The sequence below is a fragment of the Etheostoma cragini genome, chromosome 5 (genome assembly GCF_013103735.1).
Source record: "Etheostoma cragini isolate CJK2018 chromosome 5, CSU_Ecrag_1.0, whole genome shotgun sequence".
Lineage (NCBI taxonomy): Eukaryota > Metazoa > Chordata > Actinopteri > Perciformes > Percidae > Etheostoma > Etheostoma cragini.
In genome coordinates, this window is record NC_048411.1 from 3126537 (window position 1) to 3137205 (window position 10669).

Below are 10669 nucleotides of genomic sequence, written 5' to 3' on the forward strand. Positions count from 1 at the left end.
GCAAAGCACCGTACCCCCCAACCGCTCAGGGCGCTGGTCCGGCACTGGCAGCCCATTCACTCCAACATCCCTCCATTTGTGCATGAATAGGTCCTGAGCATGTGTGTGTATTTCAGGCCTGTGTGTAGTGATTACTAACAGAGTGCAAATTGTAATTTCCCCACTAGGGATCAATAAACAGTATAAATTATAAATTCAATTACAGCCTACTTTATACTTATACTCCACTACATCACAGAGGGAAATATTGTACTTTATTTAACTACATTAGTCCAACAGCTTTAGGTACTTTTCTCTCCTCCCTGTCCAGTGAAAACCATGTATCTCCAGTTGTGTTGATGTTGAATGGTTGTGATAAACTGGAGTGTGAAGTGTCATCTCCTTTACAGTAGCCTAAAAGAAATCTAGCCTACAGTTTAGTATAGTAGTAAGTTTGCCACATGTTAACACGAGCGTTGGCCGAGTGTTGCCACTTCCAGCAGATAGAAAACAATGTTTCCAATGAAGGAAACAGGAAACGTGTGCTTCCATGATTGTTGCGCTGTCGGAGTGTGTGAGCCGACGGGACCTCCCTCTTTCCGCCTGGAGGAACCCAGCCTGACTGCGAGGAGGGCGGAGCACCGTGGCTGTCACTAAGATATGTTTCCTTTCAAAAAACTAGCCCAGGTTACGCTAACGACCGTCTGAATCCACACGGTTCTGGGTTTAACCGCCACGCCACAGCTGCTGTCCAGCCGAGCCGAAGAGAAGCAGGATGCCGGCGGTTAAAGGCGGCGGGAAACTGGCCTCTTACCCGGGCAAGAGCGAAAATGTCGGAGTAAGTGGCGCTGTACTGAATTTGACATGTGTTAAGTTACATTTGGTAACATGTAGTAACTTGGCTATAACGTCAACACGTTTTGTCACGTGATTTGCTGTCAAAGTAAAGTGTGTTTGTGGGCTACGTGTCGTTTACCAACCTGCCGACTTTGTTCAGGCTGTTAAGTGCGTGTTGGCCAGCCAATAGTCAGCTGGTCGGTACACCTGTTGTTTTTCAGGACAGCCAATAGAAAGGCTGGAACGTATGATGACTCTGCTGGTATTTCCAGGTGTTAATCAGCCTGTAACCTGAAAAAACTGCGACAACTTTCGCTTAAAGCCAGTGCTGGGAGTTGATGTGACACCCTGCGGTGATGCTAATCCTGTCCAGATTGACAGCTGTGGTTTGATGGGGAAACTCTCTGGACATTAGGAGGTCACTGGATGTAATCAGTAGGCCAGAAGGGCGATGTGAATGAGAATGGCTGTTATGTCATGCTGCCTGGAACAAAAGGCACCCCAACCTGTTCAGTGAAATGAACAGGTTGGGGTGCCATATACAGTATATACCTGTAGTCATATACCTACACAGCACAGGATATATATTACATATTTGCCCTGTTGCATTCAGAAGAAGCCTATAGTTACACTGTATGTTGTGAAAATGTTTTGGTATTTTTTAATTTTTTTATGATAAGGGCTATTGAACATTTAGTAATTGGACCTTTTATTGCTGTGATTGTTGTCTAGAAGTAATAACCAAAAAAAAACCCTGAGGCTACTCCTGGGCTGGTTGGGCCCAGAGAGGCTGCTCAGATTAGTGTGTGTGTGTGTGTGTGTGTGTGTGTGTGTGTGTGTGTGTGTGTGTGTGTGTGTGTGTGTGTGTGTGTGTGTGTGTGTGTGTGTGTGTGTGTGTGTGTGTGTGTGTGTGTGTGTGTGTGTGTGGCGGACAGGAGAGAGTCTTCTTCAATCCTTTCTACCACGGTACTCTAACATTTTGGCTTGGATTCAGCCTGCTTTTCCTTATTAACATATGCAGTATGTCTGAGCTGTATGTCTCCTTAATTCCAACTGCAAAAAAGCAGTTGTAAATGAGTCATCAACTGAATGTAAAGTCTTTACTTATGAAATCTTGTCTGAGAGTAACAGCTGAAGTTAACGCAACCAAATAGTTGGAATTCTGAAAGGGTTCAAGGTATCGTTTGAAGAGTAAGTCGAGACGAAGCAGACAAACTCAGTAAGAAGAAAGAGTAAGAGATGGAAGTAGAAGAACTGTCCTTTGACGTGGAAGCGCTGGAAGCTGAAGTGTGTGCACTTTAAACAGCGAAGCGTCAGACCTAAAAGTAGATGAAGTGTCAGTTGAAGAGAGAAAAGATGAAAGCGGTTGCAAGTGTTAGTGAAACATCCCATTCAGCTGAAATGGGAGCTCCATAACGGTTTGTCGTGTCGGAGATGAGCCTGCAGGAACCAACCCAGGCAACTCGCTGTTGATCTTAGCAAACAAAGGGAAAACTCCAGTTTTTACTCTTTTTGAATGACTGACGAGTGAGTGAGTGAGTCTGGATCATTGAGATGCTTCTCATTTATGTAAGGACACAAATCCATTTCATGCATCCTGTTCCTGAGCCCTGTCTAATCCAGTCAGACAGACCGCTGAATGAAGCGCAGCATCTTCATGTATTACAGAAAATGGAATCAGGCCACAGCTGAGTCCTCTCCTTTCTTACTCTCTAGAGTAAGAAGTGTGTCATCCCTACTGTACTGTTGTTTACTGGAAGCCATGGTCACCTTTCCAGAAATCAATGCAGCTGAAGCATCCTGAGTGTCGTCAGCTTTCTATCAATACTCCCATGATTCAGTGGGCTCTGTTCACCAGCTTCTTCCAGCAGCAGTGATCCCGGCTTAGCCTGAGTGACGTATCCACACCAACACAGCTGCTGGCAGTGAACAGGGAGCGCATTCACACACTGGCACATATCAGATAGAAACAGCTGGCACAGCCAAACACTGACGCACTATATCCATGGAAACAGGAGAGCTGTCGCACAGACTAATAATCCGTATGTCTCTCGGACACAGTTGAAGCTTCACGTTAACACTAACAGGCGACACGTCATGGCAGCTGCATCACCATTATTTTCATTGTCAAGTAAACTGTTGATCGTTTATTGGATTTAAAGGGCCATGCCACTGATTTTCCACAAGAAGACCAGCTTACTTGTCACGTGGCGTAGTCTAGCTCTCAGGCTGTGAGGACAAGTGGAGTGACAAGTGAGTGTGAAGTCTTTCTAACGTCTTCTGTGTTTATAGACACACAAACACACACACACACATATAAATGATTTATATATGTGATATATGGAGGATAATTTCCCTATTTCTCACTGCTATTAATAGCTTTAAAGACACTCGTACATTTACCAGGCACACAGGGTCTAACATAAGAAACTATCAAATTACATTAGATAGTGTCCAGAATCCAGAATAATATCCAGAGTTTTTGTAGCTTGACCCACACCATGGATTAAAAGTCAGGATATCCTTGCTTTCTGCTTTGGACATTTTAATTTCAAATGTTTAATTTGATTTAATTGTTAGAAAATAGTAGGCATCCGATCACAATCTCTCCCAGTCCGAGGTAAGTTCTTCAGTTGCTTTGTCCGAGCAACAGTCCAAAACTTTTGAAAAATCCAATTCAAAGCTGCAAATCCTCATATTCATAGGCTGAGTGCTAGGACTTTTAGTCAGACATCCTAATATGTGGCTTTAGAGTGTGTGTGTGAGTTGTGTTTCAACCCCTGAAGTCATGACAGACAAGCTCAGGTCTGTGGACCCCCTGACCCCATCCCTCCCCACCACCATCACACAGAGACTCTCTATAATTAGATTAAGGCTGTTTCTGGCTCATGAATCAGCTCCTCGTGTATACATGTTTACAGCGGTAGTGTGTCCACTTGTCTCAGTATCTAAAGTTTGTAAAATCCTCTGATTCTGCGAGGTTGTCCGGGCTAACCTCGGGAGGCAGTTGGCTCTTCAGCTAATCTTGTTCACCTGGGCCTTGAGCTCACTCTGGGTACTCCCAAGCCCTTAAATTGCACCCACGTTTACCACCCTTCCTTCCATCTTAGTCCATTGCACAGAGGACGCACGGGAGAGACGCTAGGAAATCACGTGAGCAGAGAGAAAACGTGGAAATGTGTTTTAAGAGGGATGAGATGTCCTTTCCTCTGAAGCACAGGAATTCCTCAGCTGTTTGGGCGGAGTTAGCAACTCCTTCAGCTGCACGGCTTCCAGGAAGGCTGCTCTCTGGATCCTCGCCTATAGCTCCTCTTTGACCTCCTCCATCTTTGCTCCTCGGGGCAGGAATAAGAGCTTCATGAATAAGAGATATCAAATTAGAGACTTGGGAAAAGCAGACACACACACAATACCACAGAGCCATACATTGCTGTCATGACAGAACTTTGTGTGTGTGTGTGTGTGTGTGTGTGTGTGTGTGTGTTTTAGGGTCCGTATCATTACGTACATACCCACGGCGTCAATTTACCGCATAAGCATAATTTGGCCCTAACTCTGCTAATTTCCACAGCCCATTGTTAATTTGTGGCTTTTTCCAGCTAAAAGTTTCACTTTTAAATAGTAAACTAGTTATTTGTAGATGTGTAGTGACTTATTCTTCCCGTTGTGGAGGCTGTTTAAGCATATAGCTACAAAAACTGCATCTGATCCTGCACAGATTGGCCCTCATTTATCAGCCTAATGTACAAACCAGCGACGATATAAACACAGATATCCTCTTACGACAGGCTTCACGTGGGATTCATGAAACGTTTGTATCACACCAATCAGAGAGTAAAAATGGACATACACTGGTAAATGCAGCGGCTGGAAACGATTGTAATTTACATATCACGCCCCAATATATTCTCGTTTTGAGGCCTCGCCCCATCCATTTACGACATGGCCAGACGTAATCCGGCTAAGAAGCGGCACTTTCCAGAGGTGGAGATTGAAAACCTGACGTCTCAGTTTAATTTGCAGTAATGTGTGCACAATTTGGATTCCTAAAAACTGTTATTATGCTGTAGGAAGAAGGTGGAATAGAAAGAGATCACTGATGTTGTCAACAGTGTTGCTGTATTAAATCAGACTCCAGCTGAAGTTTATTTAATTTATACATCCTTGACATGTGTATACTCCTAATAGTAATACACAGGCGTATATTGCAATCTCTCAGGCCAACACGTAGGTGTTCCTATATTTAAATAAACACAGTAGCGGAGTTAATGGTTTTTTTTTTTGTGTGAGTCAGAGCCAGGCAACAGCTGCATTGGAGGGCGAGTCTTCTCCGCCCCCCTGTGCCGCACCACCACCCCGACCCTGTCTCCTAACAGCAGAGGGGCTGGAAAAATAAGCCGAAATATGTCGGTCAATGGCAGAAAAAAATCGTTCACTTGTGGCCATTAACAACACATCCTGTCTCCTTGGTGTAGCCCCCAGTTGGGGTTGTGCAGATCCCTACAGGCTAAAACAATGTTGCAGACTTTTTCTGCCGTATACAGTATCCCAGTATCCCCCCCCCCCACCCCTCCCTCCACCGTGGCTCGTGTGTATAGGCTACGTGTGCACTGGTGCTCGGCTCATAGAGGTCTTCTAAAAGACCCAGATATGCCATTGCCGATAAGTGATCAACTTCTGATGACTTCTCCTTCTCCTGTTACATGCTGCGTCGCAAGTCCACGCTGACTCAAAAACTTGCATACACGAGGTCAGACCGGACATGACATTTTTTCGCAGCCTACGCTCATGTCCAAATTGATAAATGCAGAGCTTTGCGTAGGAAATGGCGTACGCTCGTTTTTAGGCCTGTAAAGGTCGTATGCACGTTTCATAAATTAGGGCCATTGACTTTAAAGACGTTCTGCAATGTAAACGACAAGTGGACAGTTTCTGTTAATAGTCCCGATGGAGATAACATCTGACATTGTGCGGTGTTTGTGAGGATTCCGATCTCCAGCCGGCTGATTTCGTCACTGCCTGTTGTTCTCACTCAGGTTATTTCCTGCACGGTCGGTTTTTTGCAAGTGAAATCAGGACATTCAACATTGCAAATGTGCCAACAGGATCAGACAAGATCAGACAAGGATCAGAGAGCGCTCTTCCCACTCCCTGTTTTCACTTGCAGTGCAGTGCAGTGTATCTTCATCCACCATTTCACATGAACTGGCTTTGCCTTTTCAGCCCTTTCTACATAAAATGTCATGCAAATGAACTATGCCAACAGATATTGACTATGATGATTTGTTTTGGGCATTTATATTAAAATGTGTGTTTTTAGGAGCTCTAATCACCGTATCCTCAATCAATTTTAAAATACACTCACCTACAGGACATTTATACAGTTGTATTAAAAAACTGACAGCAGTCTAGGGAGAGATGGCCGACAAGTGTCTGAATCCGGGACTTATGAAATCAGCTCTCTGAAGCATGGCAGAAAGCATGGTCGGAATATTCCTTCTTAAAACAATTGAAATATCAATTTTGCACATAATGTCCGTAAGAGGGCAAACGTACAAGATACATGAACATGTCTTAATGACAACCTAATTTTTCATTCACATGCTCTTGCAAGATTATTGACAACATTGTCTGGTTCAGTTTTTGTAGCCGTTATAGCATGAAGGCATGTTGGGTAATATTAGCAAGTTAGCTAACTAGCCAGTGTCTACTGTGGCCTCTCGGTCCCTCCTCGCCTCCCCCACCGCAGGGAGACTACTTGCCCAGCGAACAGATGACAACCCGGGACATGGACAGTCTGGTTAGCCATCTCCCAATGTTTATTGCCGTCCTGGCGGGGACTGAAGCAGAGGGACCGTGGGTACTGTACAACTGCTGCTGATTCAGGCAAACACTGTTTTTTTTTTTTTTTTTTATCATAGAAAGGGTTTTTGTATCTGGTTTCCCTTTTTGAATGACGAATAGATTTCTGCTGCCTGCTGGCATGGAGAGTTATTTCTTCACATTCAGGCACAGAACATACTGTACATGCAACATAGGAGAGGTGAGGAGATGCCGCAGTCGGTCTTCATTGATACTAGTTCTTTGCGGTTTGCCTGGTGTGCTAGCATTAAAACCATGCATCCCAAAGTGGCCAAGTTGAGAAACCATGACCATATTCTCTGAATTTCCAAAATAACTGATTAAGGATATGTACTGCTATACCCTTAAAGTTTCAAGATATTCGCAGACCAATGGAACTGTGCCAGATGGGTTCGGGCAGCTGCTGGGAGTGGCTGACTGATAAGATTCCTGTGTGTTTTTAAATCTGTGAGTGTGTTTAGCATTTATTGGTACTACCCTGTGGCTGAGGAATGGGTTCAGAGGCCGGGGGAGTGGTTCACTGCTGAAACCCAAGCTTAGATCAGGGAAGACTACATTTGGTGCAGTGCTGGTCTCTTGTTGGTCTCTGCATGTGGGCAGGACTTAAAACAGCATCCAGAGCCTGGTGTCACAATAGGTAGAAAATGAGCACACAATGCACACATGAAGTACATTCAGATTGCGGAGGGCAAGATGTATCTCATGATGCATTGATGAATCAGAGGCCATGGGGCACGTTCGATATCAGAACGGGTTGTGTATGGTTTGCACCGTTTTGCTACGGTTTCCGAATTGAACGACATATTTCATCGGAACGGTGTGAAACGTTGTGCATCAGCTTTGAGATATGTTTTCTCTCATTTATTGGCGGTATCACAGGTGATAGCCAATCAGCAGAGACGTATCTGTAAACTCGTGGTTGGGCACACAACACAGTGTTCAACGCACCCCCGATTCGGTTTTAAAAAACGTGTTGTTTTGTTTTGTTGGGGCTGAACGTGGCCTAGGGCCCAGATTTCTGACTGGGTATGTGTCCGTAAAAGGACGGATCTCAGCCACAATGTGTAGGTAATCCTTTGACGGATTATTTATTCATTCTCTGTCCCATTAATATTGTTGAATACTTGTAGCCACTATAGTCATGTAGATCTGATCCTTATGGCCCGAGACGCACCTAGAAAACATAGTGTGATAAACTGAGAGCAGCACGATGTCGGTTGACTGCTCCGATGCACTCAGCTCGTGGCTGAACTACTTCTGGACCAGAAGCTGGTGCTAAATCCTTTATTGTGGCCCATTGTGACTCTGACTGCAGCAAGTCAGGCGAAACTGGGATTTTATGATGAACCGTAGTGATCAGTACGCATATCAGTTTTTATGTTTGACTGTAAAAAAAAAATCCCATAATTCATCCTGGTAGAAATGCTGTTAGCCTCCTGAGAGTTGACTGGATGTTTTGGCTTGCTTGGCCTCAGTTTCATGAGCCGGCAGTATCTCGGCCCAGTGGGACTGATACGCTCCTCCCATGCAACTTAATGACATGCCACTTAGCATAGCCTACCTCAGCTCTTCTGCTTCACTGCTAGTCTTGAATGCAAACACAAACGCATGCACGCATGCACACAAGCATGCACGCATGCTCACACAGACAAATGCTCATACCCTTGGTGCCCTGTACTCCAGTGTTAGGGACTCTGACATGTTGGCCCAGTAGTGCTGTGGATAACAACACCACTTCTTTTCTTCAGCGTTCCAACCCCCACCCTCACCCACTCAGATCAGTTCTCATACTTAAAATATCCTGTCTACAGCAACATCCACCCCCCACCCCCCACCCCCCGATCCTGTTAGGACTCTCTGGACTGGTTTCTAATAGCTAATAGTAGGTCTTAGAAAAGAATACTGAGCAGTTGTACAAGTATGCAATATCAGGGAATTAAGTACACATATAATTTTCAGAAGGGACTGATGGACATTGGGCAATTTTTCTTACAAAGCTTATATAAAAGAACCAAATGTAAGATTCTTCTCTGTTGGTTGTCTACGAAAGCCCTGAGAGTTGTTCTCTCCTATTTTTATTTGTTTTCATTTCTTAATCAGTATTGTGTTCTTTTTATACTCACTTCGGTCACGAGAGACCGAAGTGCATCAGTACCCCCCTAGTCTAAAAATAGAAGCTAACGCTAACAGCCAGTTAAAATACACTTCTAGCCAAAAGCAAGACATTACATAGCCTCTACAACATATGTACCGTGTGTTGGAGTGCACAGAGAAAATGATTCTCACCTGGAAGGAATCCTGAATATTCCAGTCCAAATTAGACCAGAACATGGGGGAGTGGTGCACTTTAGCCTCTTGTGGCCAAAATGAGTATAACAACAACAAATACAAAGAAGAACAACAACAAATGCAAGAAATGTACTTGCAAGAAATGTACTTGCAAAAACATTATCACAGATGAGTTTTTTGTTAAACCCTCATGTTGTCCTCAGGTCGAATTAACCTGTTGTCCTATATCAATGTTCTACCCAATCCTAATAACCCAAAATAACATGATTGATTCCATACAACGCGTACAAGTACAAATCTCTACTTTCATTCATTTTGGGGTCTCTAATTTTATAGCATTGGAAAAAAATTTGAAGTGGTTTTGAAATAGTATTGAGTAAAAGTTGACATATTCCAGTCTGTGATTATCCAACAACATGCTTTCCTTCAATTTTAGTCTAAATAAGTCCTAATTACCGCTTTTCTAACTCAAACATTAGGTATAATTTCCTATAAATAAATGAGGTTTATGACCATACATTCCAAAAATAACGGTAAAACTAAAGTTAGTGTTATATATAGTGTTGAAAATGTCAGTAAAAGTAACAAACATTGAAAAAAAGGGACACAAACGCAAGAAAAAGTTAAAAACATTGATAAAAAGCATCAATAAAAGTGTTCACTTTCAATTTTGACGTGAAGACAACACAAGGGTTAAAGAGTCTTATAAAGATGACAAAACCTTGTTGACCTGTTCCTATTTTACAAACCCAGGAGAGAAAGCTGTTTAGATCAGACCTGGATCACCGAAATAATTTTTTTATTCCACGCTTGCCTCTCTGGGCTTCCGTAGTCCTCCCATAGTGTCCAAACCAGCCAATCGGTGTGAATCCCGTATTTAACAGCTCAGCTTATCATTAAAAATATACGACATATTTCCATGACCACTGAATAAACATCGTGAAGGCTCACGAGAATCTTTCAGGATTGACAATTCATAGCTTAGTTGTTGTATGAGAGGGAACGAGTTACAATGTTCTGTGAACTCTCCGCTTGCTGTCCGCTCTGATTTTCACAACAGATGCAGTCATCTCCAGGTCAGACTCCAGGCTGAAGTCCAGCACACGGACACACTTTCACCCACAGAGTCTGCACCCACTCTCCCCAAACTCCACTAACATTGGCACATTACTTTAGGGTTGGTGTGTATTTTAGGGTTTAGTTTAAGGGCTGTACAACACGTTTCAAACTAACTTCCCTTATGTATTTTAGCTGTCAGGTATACATCTAGACTGTGGAGACATTGGCGTTCCTGTTTGTATATTACAGGTTTAAGGATGTTGACCTTTTTAGAATAGAATATTATAGAATGCCTTTATTGTCCTTTTACACAAGTGCAGTACATTGAAGCAACCCCTTTACAGTGTCTACACAAAATATAAAAATATAAAGTATAGGTAGTGCAAAAAAAAGGGGTGAAGGGACCTGGTGCACAGTCCTGAGAGCAACTATATACAAAATAGCTTTGTATACACATAATGCGAAAAGTAGTAGTAGTAGTTAATAACAAATAAATAAATATAGCACAGTAATTAAATGGTTAAATATTAAATATTGCACTGTAGGAAATAGCACAGACCTCCAGTGTCTTTTTTGGTGTTATACAGTATATCAGTATTGCATAATAGGTGGTAGAAGGAAGTCTGGGGGGGGGGGGGGGGGG

The 10669-nt window shown here is 43.2% G+C and overlaps 1 protein-coding gene and 1 long non-coding RNA gene across 4 annotated transcripts in view; both read left to right on the plus strand.

Annotated features, from left to right (window-relative positions):
• Nucleotides 1-557: 557 nt before the first annotated feature.
• Nucleotides 558-10669, plus strand: part of LOC117944221 (tight junction protein ZO-2-like) — a 66102-nt gene continuing 55990 nt past the window's right edge. For 2 of the 3 annotated variants that reach the window (XM_034870833.1, XM_034870836.1), the window contains exon 1: nucleotides 558-817. In XM_034870833.1, the coding sequence (XP_034726724.1) occupies nucleotides 755-817 (63 nt within the window). In that variant the 5' untranslated portion in view covers nucleotides 558-754. Of the gene's footprint in view, nucleotides 818-3050; nucleotides 3070-10669 lie in introns of those variants that run through there. The other variant, XM_034870834.1, reaches the window with a different exon arrangement.
• Nucleotides 5144-10669, plus strand: part of LOC117944224 — a 16321-nt gene continuing 10795 nt past the window's right edge. The window contains exon 1 of the long non-coding RNA XR_004656522.1: nucleotides 5144-5254. This is a non-coding gene — a long non-coding RNA (uncharacterized LOC117944224). The remainder of the gene's footprint in view (nucleotides 5255-10669) is intronic.